Here is a 26,584-nt window from a genome sequence, read left to right as displayed (position 1 = left end):
ATGGCCGTGCGCTAGCGATGTGCCGTCATTTGAGTGATGGACCCGAGACGCGGGCTGCAGCATTTCCAGGTCCGTCACTGCTAGCGCAGATGGAGCTAGCAGATGCTGCATCTGCGCTAGCGTGATGTAGTGCCGGCACATGCGCTAGCAGCAGCCCGTTAGCATATGTGCTGAACGGGCTGCTGCTAACGCAATGTGAACCTAGCCTTAGGGCAACAACCACCCCACTCGCAGGCATGGAATGGATTTTTCACTTGTAGAAATTTCTGTATTCAATATACTGTATGTAAATGAGCCCTTAAACTATGTTCACACGTCGCTTTTTTGCTGTGTTACAAAAGTAGGTTTTGCTACGTTTTTGATGCAGATTAGGTGATTCATTTGTCTATAGTACATGTCAATAAAGTTTGTTTCATTCACCAAAAATGCAGGGTGGTGTTTTTGCAGCGTTTTTGAACTTTCTCATTACTTTCTAGCTTAAAATTTTAAAAAAAGCTACAAAAGCGCTGTTACAATTGACAAGCTGCAGTTTTTCAATTCAGTCAGGAAAAAAAAAAAACAATCGTGCATGAGATTTCTGAAATCCCAGATTTTTCCGGTAAAAAGCAGCTCTTAACTTGCATTAAAAAATGCAACGTGTGAACATAGCCTTATACCTCACCCATTGATATTTTCATATCAATAGATGCTGGTTCCCCTCTGTTCAGGAATAGTACTCGGTTTATTGGACTTTGTAGAGTAATGGCAAGTAACATTTTGGTTTTTTTTTCTGCCATTCCCTATGTAAACAAATAATTGATCTGATTGATCTGATGGACATATTCTGAGTAGTAGTACATGTGGCACTGACTGATTAAAGTCTAGTGTTCACTTATTCATAATTCAATCACAGAATCATGGGAAAACCTTTATAAAACCACAAGGGTCCAATCATGTCCGCACAATATAACCAATACCTATTGGAAAATAAATGGGAAATCATTCCCAAAAATTCATACTGTTCAGTTATTTACTGTTCAATTTCATTATCCCAAAAGCACCTCTTAACAAAATCTTCTATTGTAAGTCTCCATGCCCTAAATGGGTAATTCACCTTTTCTATTCTATAGAAAACGACACTGTTAGTCCGAGATCACACGAGCATATGAAAAATTGTCAGTTTCATCACAAAAACTTGGATGATTTTTCTTCTCGTTTGTAATTTGCACACAATTCGTACAAATCTGTTTTTATATAGTAGCGGATATTAAAAATGTAATACTACACTGCTCAAAAAAATAAAGGGAACACTTAAACAACAGAATATTACTCCAAGTAATTCAAACTTCTGTGAAATCAAACTGTCCACTTAGGAAGCAACACTGTTTACAATCAATTTCACATGTTGTTGTGCAAATGGAATAGAAAACAGATGGAAATTATTGGTAATTATCAAGACACACTCAACAAAGGAGTGGTTCTGCAGGTGGGACCACAGACCACATCTCAGTACTAATGCTTTCTGGCTCATGTTTTGGTCACTTTTGAATGTTGGTTGTTCTTTAACACTCATGGTAGCATGAGACGGACTCTACAACCCACACAAGTGGCTCAGGTAGTGCAGCTCATCCAGGATGGCACATCAATCCGTGCTGTGGTAAGAAGGTTTGCTGTGTCTGTCAGCGTAGTGTCCAGAGGTTGGAGACGCTACCAGGAGACGGGCCAGTACACCAGGAGACATGGAGGGGGCCATAGGAGAGCAACAACCCAGCAGCAAGACTGCTACCTCTGCCTTTGTGCAAGGAGGCACAGGAGGAGCACTGCCAGGGCCCTGCAAAATGACCTCCAGTAGGCCACAAATATGCATGTATCTGCACAAACGGTTAGAAACCGACTCCATGAGGATGGTCTGAGTGCCCGACGTCCACAGATGGGGGTTGTGCTCACAGCCCAACACCGTGCAGGACGCTTGGCATTTGCCACAGAACACCAGGATTGGCAAATTCGCCGTGGAGAGCGATCTGCTGCCTGCAACATCCTTTAGCATGACCGGTTTGGCAGTGGGTCAGTAATAGTGTGGGGTGGCATTTCTTTGAGGGCCGTACAGCCCTCTATGTGCTCGCCAGAGGTAGCCTGACTGCCATTAGGTAGCGAGATGAGATTCTCAGACCCCTTGTGAGACCAAATGCTGGTGCGATTGGCCCTGGGTTTCTCTTAATGCAGGACAGTGCCAGACCTCATGTGGCTGGAGTGTGTCAGCAGTTCCTGCAAGATTAAGGCATTGAAGCTATGGACTGGCCCAACTATTCCCCAGACCTGAATCCAATTGAGCACATCTGGGACATAATGTCTCGCTCCATCCACCAATGTCACGTTGCACCAGACTGTCCAGGAGTTGGCAGATGCTTTAGTCCAGGTCTGGGAGGAGATCCCTCAGGAGATCATCACAGTAGGGAGGTCATACAGGCACGTGGAGGCCACACACAATACAGAGCATCTTTTCTTTGTCATGAGGCATTTCCACTGAAGTTGGATCAGCCTGTAATTTGACTTTCCACTTTGATTTTGAGTATCATTCCAAATCCAGACCTCATGGGATATTCATTTTGATTTACATTGATAATTGTTATGTTTTATTGTTCTGAACACATTCCATTATGCAATGAATACAAATTTGCAACTGGAATATTTCATTCCGAAATATCTAGGATGTGGTATTTTAGTGTTCCCTTTATTTTTTTGAGCAGTGCATGTTAAAGAATTGTATTGTACTGTATCTGTAAAAATCAGATGCTATACGGACTACTATTTTATTTTTTTTGCACACCCAGAGACTAGAATGGATGAGTCTCATCCGACATGCTGAAGAGACTAGTGCTTTCTGTGCTGTTTTTTCACATGCAGATTCGGTCAATGAGAAAAATCGCTTATTGTCACTGCCCCATTGAATAACATTGGCCGTAGCGCTGTCCTCTTTTTCACAAACAGTACGAAGACCGAATATATGGTTGTGTGAACCTATCCTTAATCGTACTGTTATGTATTTCCACAAAGTCTTTTGTTGCCCCTGGAAAGGTTTTGTTATTCTTGGTGATATTGGATAATCCCGATATTGCACAGTTTACATTCAATGGCAGTAAACTATATTGTGATCCACATGATGTGGCAGACCCACCATGCTTGTTTTCTCAGCATATGTACGAATGTTGTTATTCCCCTCTTTCATCCTTGTAATTTGTATGGATATGTACAGTATGCCTTCAATATCAGTTTGTCTGTTTAGACAGACTCTAAATCTTTCTCCGCTGTAAAGCCAGGTTCACAAAGTTCAATTGAAAAAAATCTTGCTCTTGAATTGCATTAGAACTGTACTGAACAAAACCTTGTGTCAATGAGAATGTTATTAATATCTGACTAATTTGGTAAAACAAATATTCTTTTTGGAGGTAAACTTTAATTATTGGATAATGAATAAATATATATATAATATTCTAATCACTTTTTCAGAAGGCAGAATTCAAAAGTATTATTTTGTTTTTGTTAGATCTTTCAAGTCATTGCAGGGGTGAGCAATACTTTAGGATATAACCGTGCCTATTCTTTTGAACAGAACCTGTCAGCACGATTTTTTAATATAAAGACATGGATATAATGTAACACCGATTTACATTGATACCTTTGAACAAATTTACTTTTTTGTCGTTCTTTAATCACAATAAGACATTTTCTGGTAATTAGATTTCGGTGCACAGGGGCTGGACTGTGCTCTGTCTTTTCTACTCCCTGCCTGTGATTCACCGACCCTCTGCTTCCCTCCTCCATTTCAAATATCGGCAGTGACCTCTCATTCAAACACCAGAGGCAGGCGAAGGGGGATGGGGAATCGAGCAGGGAGGAGAAGACCCCATCCCCTGTGCACCAAAAGCCGAAAACTTTAAATGGTGATTAAAGAACCACAACAAAGCAGATTTCTTCACCAATGATATCAATTTAATCTGTATTACAGCCATGTCTTTACATTAGAAAATCGTACTGACAGGTTCTCAAGTATACAAGTAGTACAGAAATACAAATCAGAGCCGTTTCCCTGTCTCCTTGACTTAGACAAGCAGACGGATCAATATCAGACTTTGTAGTGTTCAGCTCCAAGGCATATTGGAAAGTAACTTGTGCAGATGACCCTGGATTCCCAAGTTCTGAAATTCTCCTTGTAGCCAGTTTTTAAATATGCAGACAGTTATTTTCTGGTTATTAGAATCAGGTGATCCCAATGTATACTTTTTACATAGGTAAATTTGTGTGAATGATTAATAGGATTTCTGTTATTTACCGGAAATTATCATTTCTTTAATACTTATGCACTTTGAAAAATATATAATTTTTCTAATTTATTTACTTAACAGCTAGCTAGGTTAAAAATGAGACTAACAAGAAATTAATATAATTGATGCTTCATTGGAATTTTAAATGTGCTTTACTATGTAAAGCTCCCTCGTTGTATAAGTGAAAAATTTTTTTTATCTTTGCATCTCAATTCTATTTTCATTGTTCAAAGACTCCGAAATCCAAATCTTTTTGCGGTTTATGGTGAGAAGATGGAATAAAAGAGCCTGATGCATTATTGCATTGCCCCTTCTTTTTGTTAAAGTTTTGGTGTCTTAAGTCTGTTATTGTACCAATTTTTTCTTTTAATTTGCCCCATTTTTAGCCTTATTTATATGTTTTATCCTGGGTTTTTTTGTGTTCACTATTGTGGGTAGAGTTCTTGTTTTCCCAATGTTTGCAGCTGCGTCATCAATTGCATATTATAAATATAAGTAAATATGCAATTTTTTCCATACTTGTACTCTTTCCCCTGGAATGATTTTTTTTTCTTTCTATTCCTGAATTTTTTGCACACACTGAGACCTTTTAGCGACTTTTTTTGCATTAAAAAGATGCAATAAAAATTTTAAGGCAAAAAATTGTACTAATACTACAGGGCCAATAAGAAAAGTGACTTAAATTGAAAAAAAAATGCTGAACTCACCGAGGGTGAGTATATACCCATTAGGAATATACTCACCCTCGGACGCGCCCTGGTTCTAACCTGCAGCCTTCCTTCCTAAGAATCAGCGCTTGAAGGACCTTAGATGACGTCGCGGCTTGTGATTGGTCGCGTGACGCCCATGTGACCGCTCACGCGACCAATCACAAGCCGCGACGTCATCGAAGGCCCTTCAGGCGCTCATTCTTAGGAAGGAAGGCTCCCGGTTACAACCAGGGCGCGTCCGAGGGTAAGTATTGCAATATTTTTTATTTTGATTCTTTATTTTACACATTAATATGAATTCCGATACCGATTCCCGATATCTTAAACATATCGGGAATCGGTATCGGAATTCCGATTCCAGTTCAGAAGATCGCCGACCTCATGGCCGACCCCACACAGGGGTCAGGTCGGGTTTCATGAAACCCGACTTTGCCAAAAGTCGGCGACTTCTGAATCTGGCCGACCCGTTTCGCTCAACCCTATTTCAGTGTATAGTGGGCGGGGGGCGGGGGATAGATCTGTGCTGAAATAACTCCGATCTCCATTTTTTTTTTTCCTGCATTTACAGTGGGGCGGTGCAGTCTCTCAGCCTATCAGCAGTGCACACACACAGCAATGTGCATGTGATGCACACAAGCAAGGGTATGTGTCATTGGCTGTGTATGTCACATGTCCTCCTTGCCCTATAAGAACCAGTCATTTGCCCCGTCGCCACCATTTCCTCACTGCTGCAGCTTAGTGTTAGACGGCACCGCTGCTGCTGTGGGCGCTATACAGACTAAGAGTGTTTTTTTGGAGCAAATTGTCAGAGAGATAGGTTTAGGGAGTCGGGAGGAGTCGGGACTAGTTGTAATATCAGCCCTTTTCAGGGTAGGTTACAGCAGTTCATAGCACTGTTTGCCAGGCAGGTTTGTGCCAGTGCTGTGCAAGTGTTTGTCACAGCATTTGGTGTTTTCTAGCTCAGCCAATCCTTTTGGGCTAGTAGCATTGTCTGATAGTCATCTGAGTATACCGCCTGTGAAGTTAGCTACACCGCCTGTGTATCTCAATTTTTACTGCATCTAACCCAGTTAATAGTTTTGGGCCTAGGAGCAGTGTCTGCACGTCAGCAGAGTAGCCCGCCTGTGAAACTAACTACACCTCCTGTGTATCTCTATTTTCACTGCATCTAATCCAGTTATTAGTTTTGGGCCTAGTACCACAGTTTGGCCACTCAGTTCTGCTCGGTTTTCATCCATCGGTTGTTGTGCCAACAACTACAGATGCAGAGTTGCCAATTAGTTAAGCACTAACTAAGGAGAATAGGCATGTTGGAAAGGGAAAAAAAAGGTTGTGTCCGTGGGGTAGGTGGTAAAGCAACAGTAACATCTGCAGAAGAAAGACCATCTTCCAGCCAAAGTAAGATGTCTACTTCTTTTCGTGGACAATGTGATATGATCCCTTTCTTACGACCATCGCTACAAGCATCGCCAAAAATTCCAGATGAGGCACAAAAACAGCAGGTGCTTGAATGGATATCAAGTGCTCGTTCAAGTGGGCTCTCCTCCATGGCAACTTCAACATCACAACTACTCCAGTCCTTAGAGTTGTCACTCCAATCGCACTTGCTTCCTCACAGCTTCCAAGTCTCCAGCTGCCTGTCTGAGCATGGGGTAACACACATGGTTGAGTCTGTAGAGCTGTTTACGCATACTATAGCCTGGGAATCAGAGGTCTGCTCCAGAGCTTCTGTGAATCCAGACAAAGAAATTATCTGCACTGATTCCCAGAATCTATGGGAGTCGGATCCAGGCCCAAATGAAGAAGGTTCTGAGCATAATGTAGACCCTCGTTCCCAAACTGTAACTCCTGTTGGTGGAGACAATGAGGAAGATGATGATGAGACTGAGATACCTGATTGGAACGAAAACTTGACTTTTCAGTCGGGGCAGGAAGAGGTGGGCTCTGAGGACGACGGGTGTGAGAACACACAGGATGATGATGACAAGGTTGAAGACCCCACTTACTGTCAACCCCCAGTCCGCCAGTCCATGAGGTCAGCAGAGGAGGTGGAGGAGGATGCTAGAGACGAGTCTGACGTCGAGGTAACGGTGCGCCTTCCTGGACAGAGACGAAGTACTGGAAGCACGTCAGCAACTGCATCCTCAACTCCAACTGTGCCTCAGACCAGAAGTCGTGGTGGCTCTTCAGGTCGCACGGGCTCTAAGCCTTGCATAGCCTGGGCATTTTTTGACATCGCAAAGGATGAACCAACTCATATTGTCTGTAAGATTTGTCAACAAAATCTCAGTAGAGGCCAAAAAATCACTAGCTTGAGTACTTCATGCATGATCCGTCACATGGATATGAGACATAAGTTGCAGTGGGAAGCTCATTGTGCTACAATGCAGCCTAGTGGGCCGGGTCAACCACCGTCTGCCCCATCAAGTGCATCCACGTCCTCTTCATCCTCTGTGACTGGGGACAGCAGTCGCACATGACAGCAGTCGCACATGGTTTTGGATGCAGACCTTCCACCTCTTTACCCGCAACATCCAGTGTGATTGGCAGGTCGTCAGGACATTTGCAAGTGGAAACACCTGCTGGTGTTGAGCGCTCTCCGACATCGACACCACATTTTGATCAAGGCAACATAACATCTCCACCTGCACCTTCCTCACAGACCAGCAGTGTGCCGGGGACACCCTACTCAACTCCATCTAAGCACGGCAGCCAGCCCTCAGTCCCTCAGATGTGGACAAGTAAAAGACCATTTCCTCCTAGCCATGACAAAGCTAAGAGGTTGAATTTCTCCATCAGCAAGCTGTTGGCTACAGAAATGCTGCCTTTCCGCCTGGTGGACACAGAGGATTTTTGAGACCTTATGTCCGTCGCAGTGCCACAGTACCAGATGCCCAGTCGCCACTACTTCTCAAAGAAAGCTGTGCCTGCGCTACACCAGCATGTCGCACACAACATCACCGCTTCCTTGAGAAACTCTGTGTGTGACAGGGTGCATTTCACCACAGACACTTGGACGAGTAGACATGGACAGGGGCGTTACATGTCGGTGACTGGGCACTGGGTAACTATGGCGACATCAGGAGAAGGGGCTGCTGTCCAAGTATTGCCGTCACCACGAGTTGCTCGTCGATCCTCTGTATCTAGAAGTTCCTCCACTGCTTCTGCCTCCTCAACCTCCTCTCGGTCCTCCACCTGCACCCAAAGCCTGTCTGGTAATGCCACCTGCATTGTAACTGCGCAGAAAGAATCCTGCACACCTCCTCACTATGCTGTCACCAGGGCTCAACGGCATCAGGCAGTGTTTACGTGCATTGAAATGTCTGGGAAATGTGAGTCACACAGCTGAGGAGTTGTGGTCACCTCTGGAGACCGAGTTCCATCAATGGTTTTCTCCACTCAACCTGCAGCCAGGGAAGGCTGTGCGCGACAATGCTGCAAACCTGACCCTTCGCCGGGGCAATGTCACACACGTGCCTTGTATGGCTCACGTTTTGAACCTGGTTGTCCAGCAATTTTTATCTCACTGTCCCGGACTAGATGGGCTTCTGCAGAGGGCACGGTCGCTGTGTGCTCACTTCTGCCATTCGCATCCCGCAGCTCGACGACTTGCATCTCTACAGAAGTCATTGGGCCTGCCAGTTTACCAGCTGAAATGCGATGTGCCCACACAGTGGAATTCAACTCTGCACATGTTGCAGCGACTGTGGCAGCACCGATGAGCCCTGGTGCAATACGTTATGACGTATAGCCTGGGCCAACGAGATCAAGAGGTGAGGCAAATCACGCTGCAGGAGTGGTTTCAAATCAGGGACCTATGCACCCTTCTGCACAGTTTTGAAATAGCGACGAAGATGTTTAGTGCTGATGATGCCATTATCAGCATGACCATTCTGGTGATTTACATGCTGGAGCACACCTTACACAGTGTTCGGAGTCAGGTGGTGGAACAAGAGGAGGAGGAGGAGGAACAGGAGGAGTCATATGCGGAAGGGATCATATCTCCAAGGTCAAGAAGGTTGGCAGCACCAAGGCGGCTGGCATTGGAGGCTGGTGAGAGGGATTACCGAGGGCGCATGGTAGCAGCCAAACTGTTGAGGAAGGTGCAGGAGGCGAGGAAGAAGTGGAGGACAAACTGGCGCTGGGCATGGAAGACTCATCAGATGAGGGATACCTTGATCAAATTTCTGTTGTGCGAGGTTGGGGGGAGAAGGCTGACGAAGGAAGCATGATTCTCACCTCGCCACCACCAAGACAACAAGGACTTGGTCCTCCTGGATGCACAAGACCCATGAGTGCCTTCTTGCTGCACTACCTGCAACATGACCCTCGGTTGACAGAATCCGAAGTAATGCCGACTACTGGGTTGCCACACTCTTAGATCCCCGGCGAAATAATTCCTGCCATAGAAAGGGATTCACGCATGCAGGAGTATCAGCAGTAACAGTACAGAATCTAACATCTGCTTTTCCACAAAACACCAGCGGTGCACGTAGTGAATCTCTGAGTTCTAACTTGCCAACCGTGGGACTATCGAGCAATTTTTTCCAATCGTTTCAAGATTTTTTTAGACCATCCTTTGCAAGGCCACAGGAGACAAGAAGTCTGACGCACAGCCAACGCCTAGAGAGGATGGTACAAGAGTATCTCCAAGTTAACATCGATGCCATGACTGTGGAACTGGACCCTTGCTCATTTTGGGCTTCCAATCTTGAAAAATGGCCTGAGCTCGCCACTCACGCCTTGGAGATCTTGCCGTGCCCCGCAGCCAGCGTTCTCTCTGAACGTGTGTTCAGCGCCGCTGGTGGTGTGCTGACAGATAAGCACACGTGGCTGTCCAGTGACAATGTAGACAGACTAACGATCATCAAGATGAACAAATCCTGGATCCGCAAGGACTTTTCTATCCCTGTGTCATCTTGGGGAGACTAAAAGCTTGATGATTTTTGAAAATCACCTCACCAACCGTTTTAAAAAACTCTGGCGAAATTGATGCCACTTAAGTGGGGTCTATGGCCAAATTTTTGGAAAAAATGGAGACTCTTTTATTTAGTCCCCTTGCTGAGTTTTACATGACGTTGCCATCGTCAATTCCAGGTGGGCGGGGTCGTCTGCAGAGTTGTTTCTTCATACTATGGCCTGGGATTCAGAGGTCTGCTCCAAAGCTTCAGTGTCTGCTAGTCAGCAGAGTTGCCAAGCCCCCCACCGCCTGTTTACCTAAGTACTATTTTTAACGGCATCTGGCCCAGGAAATCCTTTTGGGCCTAATAGAATTTGGTGCTACTCAGCAGCGTACTTCACCCATGAAGCAAGCTACACCGCCTGTTTACCTAACTACTATTTTGTAATGGCATCTAGCCCAGGAAATCCTTTTGGGCCTAGTAGAATTTGGTGTTACTCAGCAGCGTACCGCACCCATGAAGCAAGCTACACCGCCTGTTTACCTAGCTACTATTTTGTAATGGCATCTAGCCCAGGAAATTATTTTGGGCCTAGTAGAATTTGGTGTTACTCAGCAGCATACCGCACCCATGAAGCAAGCTACACCGCCTGTTTACCTAGCTACTATTTTGTAACGGCATCTAGCCCAGGAAATCCTTTTGGGCCTAATAGAATTTGGTGCTACTCAGCAGCGTACTTCACCCATGAAGCAAGCTACACCGCCTGTTTACCTAAGTACTATTTTTTAACGGCATCTAGCCCAGGAAATCCTTTTGGGCCTAGTAGAATTTGGTGCTACTCAGCAGCGTACCCCACCCATGAAGCAAGCTACACCGCCTGTTTACCTAAGTACTATTTTTTAACGGCATTTGGCCCATGAAATCCTTTTGGGCCTAGTAGCAATTTCTGCTACTCAGCAGAGTACCCCACCCATGAAACAAGCTACACCGCCTTCTTTCTTTCTCAATCTAACCCCTCGGCTCTCCCTCCAGCTCTCTCCTTTTCAAAGGTGGACTACCACGTGTTTTCACACTGTAGTGAATCTTTTGGGCCCAGGCATAAGAAGTCGTCGAGGTAATGGTCGAGGAAGAAACTAAACGCCTCAAATAGTGAGCAGGATAAGGAGCACCCCATGGGAAAACAGCGATCTATGTAGTATGCTCCTTCACAGAAGCAGCCCAATGGGAGGACACTATTCGGAGGCACAGGTAGTAACCGGAACGCCCCCTCAATGTCTGTTTTGGCCATTAGGGTGCCCCTTACCAACTTCTTGACCCGCCTGATTGCCTCGTCAAAGGAGGTACAGTACATGGTACTGTACTTGGTTCCTCGTCGATGTTGTCGTTTTACTGATCTGCCCCTTGGATATGACAAATGGTGGATTAGTCTGAATGTATTGGGTTCATTTTTTGGCACAACTCCCAACAGGGGTACCACTACGTCTTCTAAGGAAAGTGTTCTGAACGGACCCGCCGCCATTCTACCTAAAGATATTTATTTTTTTATTTTTTTTGTCAAGACGTCTGGGTGTTGGTAGAGTGATTTTAGATTTTTACTCCAGCCTTTCTTGATTTTAGAAGGGCATGACATGCCTATATCTGTGTCTCCTCCTCCTTTTACTCCTCCACCTCTTTTTTTTTCGCATGACTATATGTAGTTGTGACTTTTCCATGTGTTTGTTGTGTCTTCTGAGCAGTTTGTCAGCTTTTGGACACCTTTTAAGGTGTTTTCTATGTGTTTTCCATGTGTTTGTATGTGTTTGTGTTTGCCTGCCATTGGTTTCAATGGGGTTCGACGGTGTTCGTCAAACATGACCCTGTTTGACGAACCGAACTGAACCCGAACACTAGGGAGGTGGCTCAACTCTAATAAGCAGATCAATTTTCAGTTCCATCTGTCAGGGCAGTAGTCTCTGACTGCTAAATGGAAGGCTTGCAAATCTCTTATCTTCCAACTTTTGATTAGCCAGGTTAGCGTGATGTCATTTGTGCATTATACCTCAATGATGACCTCACGCCAGCCTGGCTGTTCTTACCTGGAAGCTAAAAGATTCACGAGCCTCCCATCCAGTGGACTAAAACTGCTGACCTGCCCGATTGACTGTAGTCCATTGAATGTCTGCTATCTCTAATATTAAAAGATTATAATAACATATATTTAAATTTAATTTACTTTTTCATCAGATTGCAAAATATAATATTCTCTAATGTGGTACCTTTTACCAACATATTAACTTATTCATTTGAATCTCTATATGTAATAGTGAAGTCACAATGGATTTAAAGTCCCATATCTAATTAAATATTTCTGTCCATCATGGGTTTGTCTAATAGTTATTAACCCTCCCACCAGGAGATGAAAACTTAAAATGTGAACTGTGCAAAAATTATAGATTTGAAAGTTTGCTTTATTTTTTAACTTTATTTGTATATTTTTAATTAAAGGTTATTTTTCTGTTCACTTTCAGGCCTAGTTTATTACTGCTTTTTGCTTGGCAATTACTTAATGACCGGTTACATGGGAACCTTGCAGAATATAAATTGCTGGTTTTTAAACTGGCAAATTAGCTCATTTAACTTATAGTTTAAATGAAAAATTCTTGGAATATTGCATTATTAGGAAGGAAGGGAGTGTAGAGAATCCATTTTTAAAGGGATCCTTTTTGTAGTAGCCATTCCTGATATTCTACAGAGGAAGGAATAGGTGGTAGGAAAGTGATATTCTATATATTTATTTAAAATTTTCAATACCACTTGGTCAATAAATCTTTTTTTTCCTATTTACCCACTCTGTACAATTGTTTAATTGTTAAGGCTTTTTTTATTTTTCATCAGTCAACAAAAGGAAAACAAAAAGAAAAGATCTGTCTGTGTAATTGACTGTCCGTACAGTTGTCTGCAGTTGCACTATGGATGCAAGCTGTTAACTGCTAGCAATATGTATGAAATGTCCATCTACAGTGTGCTGCTCTCATATGTATGCAAATGGCTTCTTCAGAGAGGAAGAAGACCAGAACTCTAATTCCACCTATTGGGGTCAGCAATCTTAAAAGTCACTATTGACTCTTTAACTCTTTCATGAAATGCGCCATACATGTACTGCGCATGTCCTGTTTGAGCTCTGGTGCTGAGCCCACATCTTTCCTGGCTCATGTCAGCAGTTTTGAACAGCTGACATATGCCCCTAACAGCAGGTGGAATCGAGATCCCATGATGCTGTTAACCTGTTAAATGCCGCTGTCAGTCTCTGACAATGGCATTTAATGTGATCGAGCCAGAAGCACGCTACTAATCCTGCCCATCAGTGCCAGTGTCACATGACCGCGGGTCACCAATTGGTTTTTAAAAAAAATATTTTAAAAATAAAAAAATTAATGTTCAAATCACCCCCTTCACCCGATTCAAAATTAAATTTTTTTTTAAAAGAATCCAATCAGTAAATTGCATAGCGAAAAAAGTAAAAATGCCAGAATTACGTTTTTTTTTTTGGTCACTGCAACATTGCATTAAAATGCAATAACGGGCGCTCAAAAGACTGTATTTACACCAAAATGGTATCATTAAAAATGACATTTCGGCATGCAAAAATAAGTGCTCACCCAGGCCCAGATCACTAAAAATGGAGATGCTACTGGTCTTGGAAAATGATGCTTTTTTTTCTTTCTTTCTTTTTTTTTTTTTTACAAACTTTGGATTTTTTTTCACCACTTAAATAAAAATAACCTATACATGTTTGATATCTGCGAACTCGTAATGACCTGGAGAAACATAATGGCAGGTCAGTTTTAGCATTTGGTGAACATGGTAAAAAAAATAGTTGTAGGATTGCTCTTTTTTTGCAATTTCACTGCACTTGGAATTGTCTTCCTGTTTTCCAGTACACAATATAGTAAAACCAGTGTTGTAGTTCAAAGGTGCAACTTGTCCCACAGAAAATGAACCCTCACATGGCCATATTGACGAAAAAATAAAATTATGGCTCTAGGAAGCAGAGGAGCAAAAAACAGAAGCGCAAAAACGAAAATGGGCTGTGGCGTGAAGGGTATAAAAGGATTTAAAGGGAACCTGTCACCTGAATTTGGCGGGACTGGTTTTGGGTCATATGGGCGGAGTTTTCGGGTGTTTGATTCACCCTTTCCTTACCCGCTGGCTGCATGCTGGCTGCAATATTGGATTGACGTTCATTCTCTGTCCTCCATAGTACATGCCTGCACAAGGCAAGATTGCTTTGCACAGGCATGTACTATGGAGGACAGAGAATGAACTTCAATCCAATATTGCAGCCAGCATGCAGCCAGTGGGTAAGGAAAGGGTGAATAAAACACCCGAAAACTCCGCCCATATGACCCAAAACCAGTCCCGCCAAATTCAGGTGACAGAGTCCCTTTAAGTAAGACCTCTAATGTATATATTGGGCTGTACTTTCGCAGCCTTTTAAAACCTAAATATTCCTCCCTCGATATGTTTAGCTTGTCTATGTTTTATCATGGGGTACAGAGCTGATAAATAGTTACTTTGTGATCAGATGCTCTGGTGGCACTTGAAATTCTAAATAAATGCTGACATTCAACATTTGTTTAAGGTAATTGCTGTATTGATCAAGATTTTTCAAGTTTAGGTTTGGGGGCTCTGGCTTGAATTTGGGAACCTATTTTCCTACATTCAGCCTACTTAGTAATAAGAGAAAATATCTGAAGATTGGAGCTATCAAGCTGTGATTGTGCTCTTTACAAATATGAAAAAGCTGTTCCCTTAGAGCCCTGTTTTCATAGTTTACCAAATCAAGACTATGCAACTTTACTCTGTTCATAGCCAGGCAAATTTTCCTTAGTTTTTTTCTTTATATGTGTTTTTCACATATTCTATTTTTACTTTAAAAAAATGAAATTAAAGTGCTTTTTAAAGTTGTCTACTACCTTGCATTAGACTTGTTTCTTTTAAACAAGGAATATATAATTTTGATTCACTAGTGGTGGGTCTGGAATCTTTGGTTTGGGCAACAGTTGACTTTCTTAATTGTTTTATTAAATTATTATATACCGTATATACAGGTCCTTCTCAAAAAATTAGCATATAGTGTTAAATTTCATTATTTACCATAATGTAATGATTACAATTAAACTTTCATATATTATAGATTCATTATCCACCAACTGAAATTTGTCAGGTCTTTTATTGTTTTAATACTGATGATTTTGGCATACAACTCCTGATAACCCAAAAAACCTGTCTCAATAAATTAGCATATCAAGAAAAGGTTCTCTAAACGACCTATTACCCTAATCTTCTGAATCAACTAATTAACTCTAAACACATGCAAAAGATACCTGAGGCTTTTATAAACTCCCTGCCTGGTTCATTACTCAAAACCCCCATCATGGGTAAGACTAGCGACCTGACAGATGTCAAGAAGGCCATCATTGACACCCTCAAGCAAGAGGATAAGACCCAGAAAGAAATTTCTCAACAAATAGGCTGTTCCCAGAGTGCTGTATCAAGGCACCTCAATGGTAAGTCTGTTGGAAGGAAACAATGTGGCAGAAAACGCTGTACAACGAGAAGAGGAGACCGGACCCTGAGGAAGATTGTGGAGAAGGACCGATTCCAGACCTTGGGGAACCTGAGGAAGCAGTGGACTGAGTCTGGTGTGGAAACATCCAGAGCCACCGTGCACAGGCGTGTGCAGGAAATGGGCTACAGGTGCCGCATTCCCCAGGTAAAGCCACTTTTGAACCATAAACAGCGGCAGAGGCGCCTGACCTGGGCTACAGAGAAGCAGCACTGGACTGTTGCTAAGTGGTCCCAAGTACTTTTTTCTGATGAAAGCAAATTTTGCATGTCATTCGGAAATCAAGGTGCCAGAGTCTGGAGGAAGACTGGGGAGAAGGAAATGCCAAAATGCCTGAAGTCCAGTGTCAAGTACCCACAGTCAGTGATGGTGTGGGGTGCCATGTCAGCTGCTGGTGTTGGTCCACTGTGTTTCATCAAGGGCAGGGTCAATGCAGCTAGCTATCAGGAGATTTTGGAGCACTTCATGCTTCCATCGGCTGAAATGCTTTATGGAGATGAAGATTTCATTTTTCAGCACGACCTGGCACCTGCTCACAGCGCCAAAGCCACTGGTAAATGGTTTACTGACCATGGTATTACTGTGCTCAATTGGCCTGCCAACTCTCCTGACCTGAACCCCATAGAGAATCTGTGGGATATTGTGAAGAGAAAGCTGAGAGACGCAAGACCCAACACTCTGGATGAGCTTAAGGCCGCTATTGAAGCATCCTGGGCCTCCATAACATCTCAGCAGTGTCACAGGCTGATTGCCTCCATGCCACGCCGCATTGAAGCAGTCATTTCTGCCAAAGGATTCCCAACCAAGTATTGAGTGCATAACTGAACATTATTATTTGATGGTTTTTTTGTTTGTTATTAAAAAACACTTTTATTTGATTGGATGGGTGAAATATGCTAATTTATTGAGACAGGTTTTTTGGGTTATCAGGAGTTGTATGCCAAAATCATCAGTATTAAAACAATAAAAGACCTGACAAATTTCAGTTGGTGGATAATGAATCTATAATATATGAAAGTTTAATTGTAATCATTACATTATGGTAAATAATGAAATTTAACACTATATGCTAATTTTTTGAGAAGGACCTGTAATATATATTGTTTTGCTTTATTTATAATTTTTTTGTCTTTCTGATGGACTGGCTGGCTTTCCTATTTCCTCTTTCTGCAGCTGAACAGGAATTATTCAGAAATATTATATATAAAATTATATATAAATATTATTATATTGTTATATGATGTCCACCCTGAATTTTTGAGATGTTTGGTGGTCTGTATTTGGCTAAAATCCATTAATTCTAGCCCTCATGTTGTACAAATGTATAATATGCTGCTCCACAAAAGACTGGTCATCTTGGGCAAGGAACTTTAGGAGAAACTGTCAGTAGCTTTTTAGACCCCAATCTAGTATCATCTATATGAAGTGCCAGTAATGGTGATGACATCCATACCTTTGTCTTAGAAGTCCATACCTCCATATTATAGAAATCCACTGGCACATTTTTATGCAAGCCAACTGCAAGTACACGGGCCTATGTCCTGCAGATGCATCTCTCTGGCCTCTCTACCTTTTATCCTGACCACCTTCTGCCTTGTGTCCCAGGCACTGATGGGGAATGATGCTGGGGAGCAGCTACCTTTAATGATTTAACTTTTTTATATTATTTTCTGATATTCTTGTCGCTACTTATTGTAATTGATGAAGTGGAGACAATTGAATCTGAAGACATAAACAGACATAAAATATAAATTATTTATGTAAAAGGCAAAATTACAGATATAAATCCTTATTTGTTCAAATTGATACATTTTTATTATGATGTTATATTTCTCCCTGCTTTCAGATTGTATTTGCTTTTTTTGTGATAGACGATTAACATGTACAAAAGATGAACAACTGAATAAGTTGCAGTGTAGTTAGAATTTTTACAGTATTTTCTTATGAAAATTCCTCATCTTCCTATTCAGAGCAAGTGCCACCCAGAGCTGGTTTCAGATCGGATCCTGCTGGCAAGTATTTCATAGCAGTCATTGTCCTGTGCACTCTGTGTCCATCATGTTGTGTCCTTGTGTAAATACATGCACCGTAGCCATTGCTCTGGATAAAGTGTCTGTCAATGTCTCATATTGTCTTGGGTAACATCATGTCAGTAAAAATTAATGTAGTCTGTGGATTTAGACCACAAGTTACACTAACATGTGTATCATCTTATAATTCTCAAATAATCGCTGCCAAACTCCTCCTAGAAAATAAAAAGCTACGGTAATTCACAGTTAATCCATATATTAAAGTTTCAGTAATGAAAGTTATTCAATGCACAATTATAACTTGACATTTTCTTCTTTATTTCTTGATATTATTAACATCACTGATTGCTGTCATCAGCAGGGATCCCCATTGTTTCCTTTTGGGAAAAAATCTGTGATGTGATAGATAAACACGGCTGTTCTATTACAGTACAGATATCAGAACTGTGTATTCATATCAGCCAAGACCTGTGTCCAGTATATGACAAGGACAGTTTAATGGGAAGCTGTCAGTAGGGTTAACCCTCCAACCCTCTGTCTTATTCCAGAGAAATCCACATCTTTCTTATATGTAAATGAGATGTTCAGGACTATGGGCCGGACATTGATCTGCATGAGAATCTGCCTCCAAAGATTATTTTACATGAAGAGGGAGTTACCAGTGTGATGTGTGATGGCCGCTCTCTGCTCTCCTGATCTCACTGCAGAGCTATGTGTGGTTGTAACTAACTCAACTGTAGATTCCTCTCAGCTTTCATCTCACAGTCTGCCAATGTTGCAATACAGCAGAGCTGTGAGATCTGCAGCAAAGTTTTGTAAGAAGACAAAGTTGTAGCGTGTTAGTTACTTTTCTCACACTGGTAATGACCCCTTTCATTTATAATAGTCCCTGGAGGCAGATTTTCAGAGAGATCAGTGTCTGGCCGATAGTTCTGAACATCTCATTTACATATAAAATACAGATTTTTCTGGAATAAGACATCAGATTGCAGATATTAAGGTATCATTTTATTCAGCTTCCTATGACCTACATGCCCATATAGACGGCGTAAGAGGATTGTTTCTACTGACAGATTCAATTTAAAACCTATTGAATGGCCGCAAGAAGACATCTTGAAAATTGTGAGAAATTGATACAACAGTGTATTGGAAAATTGTATAACTCCTCATTGTTATTAAACTTTCATTTATTAAACTTTATCATTCTTGTAATACCCATGTAACTTCACCAACTCCTGAGGGTTAAACTTACCTGACTTTTTAGAAGGAATTGGCTTCTAATTATTTGTGGAATTTAAAACTGCAATGTAAATATTGTTATAGAGTAGAAATGTTGTGAATGTTGAGTTTTACATAACATTCTAGCATTAAAGGAAATCTGTCATCTGATTCATGCTGCACTAAACATGGGCAGCATTAATCAGACTCTAGCTGCACAATTGCAGCCAGGTACAGTACAGACCAAAACTTTGGACACACATTGTCATTAAAAAAAATTTCTGTATTTTCATGACTATGAAAATTGTAAATTCACACTGAAGACATCAAAACTATGAATTAACACATGTGGAATTATATATTAACATAAAAGTGTGAAACAACTAAAAATATGTCTTATATTCTAGTTTCTTCAAAGTAACCACCTTTTGCTTTGATGACTGCTTTGCACACTCTTGGCATTATCTTGATGAGCTTCAAAAGGTAGTGACCGGAAATGATCTTCCAACAATCTTCAAGGAGTTCCCAGAGATGCTTAGAACTTGATGGCCCTTTTGACTTCACTCTGCGGTCCAGCTCACCCCAAACCATCTTGATTGGGTTCAGGTCTGGTGACTGTGGAGGCCAGGTCATCTGGCGTAGCACCCCATCACTCTCCTTCTTGGTGTAATAGCCCTTACACAGCCTGGAGGTATGTTTAGGGTCATTGTCCTGTTGAAAAATAAATGATGGTCCAACTAAACGCAAACCAGATGGAATAGCATGCTGCTACAAGATGCTGTGGTAGCCATGCTGGTTCAGTATGCCTTCAATTTTGAATAAATCCCCAACAGTGTCACCAGCAAAGCACCCCCACACCATCACACCTCCTCCACCATGCTTCATGGTGGGAATCAGGCATATAGAGTCCATCCGTTCACCTTTTCTGCGTTGCACAAAGACATGGTGTTTGGAACCAAAGATCTCAAATTTGGACTCAGCAGACCAAAGCGCAGATTTCCACTGGTCTAATGTCCATTCCTTGTGTTCTTTAGCCCAAGCAAGTCTCTTCTGCTTGTTGCCTGACCTTAGCAGTGGTTTCTAGCAGCTATTTTACCATGAAGGCCTGCTGCACAAAGTCTCCTCTTAGAGCCGGGATCACACACAGCAAGATACGGCCGAGTCTCGCAGGCTAAAACCAAGCTCTGGCACCGGCACTCCGGAGCGGAGTGTGCGGCCGCATAGCAATACATTGATCTGCACGCTCCGCTCCGGAGTGCCGGTGCCAGAGTTTGGTTTTAACCTGCGAGACTCGGCCGTATCTCGCTGTAGTGTGATCCCGGCCTAACAGTTGTTGTAGAGATGTGTCTGCTTCTAGAACTCTGTGTGGCATTGACCTGGTCTCTAATCTGAGCTGCTGTTAACCTGCGATTTCTGAGGCTGGTGACTTGGATAAACTTATCCACAGAAGCAGAGGTGACTCTTGGTCTTCCTTTCCTGGGGCGGTCCTCATGTGAGCCAGTTGCTTTGTAGAGCTTGATGGTTTTTGCAACTGCACATGGGGACACTTTCAAAGTTTTCCCTATTTTTCGGACTGACTGACCTAATTTTCTTAAAGTAATGATGGCCACTCGTTTTTCTTTACTTAGCTGCTTTTTCTTGCCATAATACAAATTCTAACAGTCTATTCAGTAGGACTATCAGCTGTGTATCCACCAGACTTCTGCACAACACAACTGATGGTCCCAACACCATTTATAAGGCAAGAGATCCCACTTATTAAACCTGACAGGGCACACCTGTGAAGTGAAAACCATTCCCGGTGACCACCTGTTGAAGCTCATCAAGAGAATGCTAAGAGTGTGCAAAGCAATCATCAAAGCAAAAGGTGGCTTCTTTGAAGAACCTAGAATATAAGACATATTTTCAGTTGTTTCACCCGTTTTTGTTAAGTATATAATTCCACATGTGTTAATTCATACTTTTGATACCTTCAGTGTGAATGTACAATTTTCATAGTCATGAAAATATAGAAAAATCTTTAAATGAGAAGGTGTGTCCAAACTTTTGGTCTGTACTGTATATTTGCTGGGAAGTGCTCTAGAATTTCAGAGTAAAGAAAGGTCTGGCCTGGGTCCAGACTAGTCTGGATCTTCCCAGTGCTGTGTCAGGAGATTGACAGGTTTCTCCCTATGTAGACATGAGAAAAAGACCTGTCAATCACCTGCAGCAGCGCCGGGAAGAGCCAGCTAAGGGACAGTGCCACACTAATCTGGTCCCTGGCCAGATCTTTAAAGTTTACTTTCTCTATAACGTTGGAGCATATCCCAGAAAAGTATACCTGACTGCAATCATGTAGCCAGAGTCAGGTTCGTGCTGCCCGCGGTTTGTGCCGCATGAGTCAGATGACAAGTTACCTTTGAAAGGATTTCTGGTATGTGTAAAGCATTGATTTATCATTACACTGAAAATCTGAGGTCAGCAGCATAGCATCACTTCTGACAACATTCAGAGATACTTATTGGCTTAATATGAGCTCTAGTTATTTTTCGTTTATTTGCTAAACATTTTTACATTTCGGTAGAAATCTTTATTCTGCTGTCATGACCTAGCAGATCTGAAATATTTAGACCTGCTAAACAAGTAATGTTTTTAGCACCGTTTTCTACTTGTAACACATAGCACCGCAGTCACTGAGTGAGGAAAAATAGCATGCAATATTGTAATAAATGAACATAGATATTTCAGTGACATTGAATACATGCTTGAGATATTGTGACAGCACATCAAGCAATAGATAACCCGTCATCACTCAACAATGCCAAGAATGTAATTATGCTACTTATGAAAGTGCATACAATATGTCAAATTTAAATAAAGTGATCATCTGCAGCATGGCACGCTTAAGCTACTATCATCATCCCGAGACCATATGATTGATTCCATAGATGTACATAGTTGCCATGAGCAAATGCTATCTAGACTCTTTCCATCCTGGAGATGATCTCTTCTACCATGTAGTAAATCACAAAACACAGAGAGCAGCTTATTTCACAGTCCGCCAGCAAAACTCTACACCATTATATATAGTTATTTATAGTGCGGCCTTATGTCACATGCATCAGCATTGAACTTCCCCCTCTGACACCATCGGTGTTAATGAGGCCTGATATTTATTGTTTCGGCTACTGCTTTATGTATGTCTGACAGTGAACATTCCAGTTAACGTGAGACTAACCTTCCCTTTGTACCGTGTAATTAAATTAATGTGGTAAATAACATTAGTTCTGTGTCAGTTTAGCATGGTCCTTTAGTGTTTGTCTTTCATTTGTTATGTCGTGATCCATGTCGAATTAATAATATCCATGAGTCACTCATCATTAATACAAAATAATTCTCTGAATATTGCTTGTTCCATCCACACCCGTGTTCTGATTAAACAATACTGTATTTATGTGTATACCAACAGGGCCGGATTATAAGGAATTGGATGTCCATCTTCGACGGCAAGAGTCAGGCTTTGGCTTTAGGATACTTGGAGGAGATGAACCTGGCCAGCCTGTAAGTTTTTTGCACTTGATTACCGTATACAGATTCCGTTCTACAATGGTTCATCATTGTACTTGTCGATATCTAAGGCTGGTGCCGTACGTGGCTGCAGGACTTTTCTACAGCTGCTTTAACAGAGTTATATTATTCTCTGGGGATGAAAGGCCTTGCATTTTTTCATTTCACAAATCTATCAATTGGCACCTTTAGTGCTTTCGATTCAATTGACGAGCCTAAAATCTTAAATCCACAGCAGCAAAAAGTATGAGAGTTTTATAATTGCTGCTTATTTTTTATTGATTTTTTTGCCCATTTTTTCTAAAACACCAATTAAATTAGCCCATAGATTCAAGTCTTAAAATAACAGATATTTCAAGAAAAAAAAAGCAAACAAGGTGCAAGATACAGATAATAATAAAAGCATGGTTTAATTAATCAATGTAAAGGAACATAATATTAAAACATACAGTATATGGATGTCAGAAATACAATGGGTGATATGAGATGAAAAAACAGATGGCAAGAAAAGAGGGAATATAGGTACACATAGTAGATAGTATATAAGGAATATGGAGAATATATGCTACCTGCATGCAGGGGATACAATACACATGGAAAGTATATAGAGAAAACAAAAAACATACAACTTGATGTCAGAAATAAATCTCCTAGAGATATGGATGGGGCTTACACAAGCGTCTATAGGAACTGTGAGGCAGTGAGGGAGATCATATGCAAGTCCTGTGAACAATAAATTTATTTTCTCCCAGCAGTGGGGTCTAAGTGTCAGCATGAGGCAGGTTAATAGCATTTTTTCATGTGACAGGTTCCCTTTTAACACTAGTTTTGTATCTTGTTCCTGGCTTTTATGTTTTGTTTGTTTTATGTTGGTTTGTTTTTTTCCATTTACTGTATATGGGGCTAATCTGCAGGTTAACAGCATTCTGAACATGCTTGACCCCGGCACTTAGACCTTCGCTGCTGGGAGGAAATTAACTTTATTCCTCCTAGTAGTGTTTGGGTTTCAGTCACGGGGGTGGTGCCGGTGTGCGTTCACACCTCTGTATAGAGGAAAGCAGCTGTAACTGCATGCTCAGCACCGACTGACAGCAGCTCAGCATTACTACCAGCTGTTAGTCAGTGCCAGGGGCGCGGTTAAAGCCTCCACTCTCTACACACAGAGTGGTGACTGAACCTGTGCCGGCACTGCCCTGTGACTGCAACTTGAATGGTCCTGTGAACAATAAATTTATTTTCTCCCAGCAGTGGGGTCTAAGTGTCAGCATGAGGCAGGTTAATAGCATTTTTTCACGTGACAGGTTCCCTTTTAACACTAGTTTTGTATCTTGTTCCTGGCTTTTATGTTTTGTTTGTTTTATGTTGGTTTGTTTTTTTCCATTTATCCCACAGGCAGTGATAAACTGGTTAACTGGAAATCTAGTGACTGCCTAGTTACACACTATCTAATATATAAAGCTGAATGTGTGTATGTGTGTGTGTATGTGTGTATGTATGTCCGGGATTGGCATCTGCACCGTCGCAGCTACAGCCACAAAATTTTGCACAGTCACACGTCTGGACCCCGAGAGCGTCATAGGCTATGTTGTGAGGTGAAATTTTAACCCCGCGCGTTCCAATTCACCAAACAATTTTGCCCCTATCTACATAATGGGGAAAAAAGTGAAAGGAAAAGTGTTGGAGGCGTCGCAGCTACAGCTACAAAATTTTGCACAGTCACACGTCTGGACCCCGAGAGCGTCATAGGCTATGTTGTGAGGCGAAATTTTAACCCCGCGCGTTCCAATTCACCAAACAATTTTGCCCCTATCTACATAATGGGGAAAAAAGTGAAAGGAAAAGTGTTGGAGGCGTCGCAGCTACAGCTACAAAATTTTGCACAGTCACACGTCTGGACCCCGAGAGCGTCATAGGCTATGTTGTGAGGCGAAATTTTAACCCCGCGCGTTCCAATTCACCAAACAATTTTGCTCCTATCTACACAATGCGAAAAATTGAAAGGAAAAGTGTAGGAGGCAAATTGACAGCGGCCAGATGTGAACAAGGGGGACTTAAAGAATGAGAGCGATGGCGCCAAAGAGTATATACCGTACAGTTGCTAAGGTGGGGCCCCGACATGGGATACTCACCACACACGGGGATATAAACACACACACAAAATGCGCCACATACTACCACATGCTTGAACACATATTACCCTCAGCACACATTTCACCACAAATACACCAACCTCGCCACATAAAAGTCGAAACACAAAAGTCGCCACTCAAAACTCGCCACGCGCAGAACTCGCCACATGCAAAAACTAGGCTCTTGCAAAACTCGCCACAAGTGCAAAACTCACCTCATGGAAAACTCGCCACACGCAAAACTTGCACACGCGGAAAAATTGCCACATGCACAAAAGTTGCAACACATGCAAAAGTTGCCTCACACAAAACTTTCACATACTCAAAAGGCACCACACATAAAACTCGCCACGCGCAAAACTCGCCATGCGCAAAACTTGCTGCACACAACTTGCTACAGTAACCTGTCACATGCAACTCGACACACAAAAAGTTGCTACACGCATGTTGCCACACAAAACTCATCTCACAAAAGTCGCTACATGCATGTCACCACACGCAACGCAACACACACAACTTGACAAACTAAACTCGCCCTAAAACACACACAAGTCTGGTATTATCCTTCAAAAATAAAAATCTGATTAATAAGCAGACAAACTACAACAAATGTACCATATAGGAAATACGGCAGCTGTCAGTCACATGACCTGTCTATTATGTGTATGTGTGAGCTAATATATACTGCCAGGGGCAGGGCTTCCTGTTGGCTGGGGATTTATCAGGCTGCCAATTTAGCTTACAAATACTGAGGTAAAAATACTGAGCAAATAACGTGTGAACGAGGTCTAATACAGGAGGAGATGACACACAGGTATATACTATATACAGGGGAGATGACACACAGATATATACTATATACAGGAGAGATGACACACAGGTATATACTATATAGAGGAGGAGATGACATACAGGTACATATATATACAGGAGGAGATGACATACAGGTATATACTATATACAGGAGGAGATGACACACAGGTATATACTATATACAGGAGCAGATGACCTACAGGTATATACTATATACAGGAGGAGATGACATACAGGTATATGCTATATATAGAAGATGACATGCAGGTATATACTATATACAGGAGGAGATGACACAGATATATACTATATACAGGGGAGATGACACACAGGTATATACTATATACAGGAGGAGATGACATTCAGGTATATACTATATATAGGGGAGATGAGACACAGCAGGTATATACTATATACAGGGGAGATGACATACAGGTATATGCTATATACAGGAGATGACATACAGATGTATACTATATATAAGGGAGATGACAAACATGTATATACTGAGGTGATGAGGTGAAAATGAGAGGTGTGAGGTAAAAATGAAAAGGTGTGAGTGCAAAATGAGAGGAGTGAGGAAAAATAGTGGAGTGATCAGAAAATGACAGATGTCAGGTTGAAATGACAAGTGTTAGGGGGGAATGAGAAGAGTGAGGGAGAAAATGAGAGGTGGGAGGGGGAAAATGAAAGATGTGATTGGGAAAATGAGAGGCGTGATGGGAAAATAAGACAAGTGAGGTGCTATAACTAACCACAGATATTTACTATGCCCAGGCAACGCCGGGCTCTTCAGCTAGTTTGAGTATAAAATAGTAGCAGGAAATGCTCTCCGCAATAATACATTAGCATCTCATCTTAGACGCACTTATTTAGGTGGCTCCTACTCAGTCAACAGGAAGCAGAAGAAAATTGCCTGGATCATGCTGCTGAAGAACATAAAGCAGTAATCACAAGAAGGAAAACTGTAAGAACAAGGAAATCTGAGTTATATGCCATCTGTAAACTACAGGGGAACTTTGTGTAGCAAGTGGAGATAGACTTTATTCTTCACTGCAGGTTTTACATATGGCCGGTAAAGACCTAGCAAAATGTAGCAGGAAACTTTAGCATAAAAATCTTAAATAGTAACAAAAGCATTAAGCAATCAGCAGTGCAGTTAAATATAATGAGACTATATTTATTTAGTACTTCTCTATACTTTCATAGCCCCGCAAATTCAACTCCACGACAGTCAGTAGAGAGTGTAAATGTGTGCAGTGCAGTGGGCATAAATGTTTTCTGAATTACCTTAAAGACTCCTTGCAAGTTGAGGCATCATCATTATT

The 26,584-nt window shown here is 41.8% G+C and overlaps 1 protein-coding gene across 4 annotated transcripts in view; it reads left to right on the top strand.

Annotated features, from left to right (window-relative positions):
* MAGI2 (membrane associated guanylate kinase, WW and PDZ domain containing 2) overlaps positions 1-26,584 on the top strand; it is a 1,646,639-nt gene that overhangs the window by 1,439,260 nt on the left and 180,795 nt on the right. For 3 of the 4 annotated variants that reach the window (XM_069765140.1, XM_069765143.1, XM_069765142.1), the window contains 2 exons: positions 17,491-17,532; positions 22,217-22,308. In XM_069765140.1, coding sequence (XP_069621241.1) covers positions 17,491-17,532; positions 22,217-22,308 — 134 coding nt within the window. The remainder of the gene's footprint in view (positions 1-17,490; positions 17,533-22,216; positions 22,309-26,584) is intronic. The other variant, XM_069765141.1, reaches the window with a different exon arrangement.

Source organism: Ranitomeya imitator, chromosome 4 (assembly GCF_032444005.1).
Source record: "Ranitomeya imitator isolate aRanImi1 chromosome 4, aRanImi1.pri, whole genome shotgun sequence".
In the NCBI taxonomy this organism is placed as follows: domain Eukaryota; kingdom Metazoa; phylum Chordata; class Amphibia; order Anura; family Dendrobatidae; genus Ranitomeya; species Ranitomeya imitator.
The sequence above is the reverse complement of the archived record's forward strand: the minus strand, read 5'-3'. Positions and strand labels throughout refer to the sequence as shown.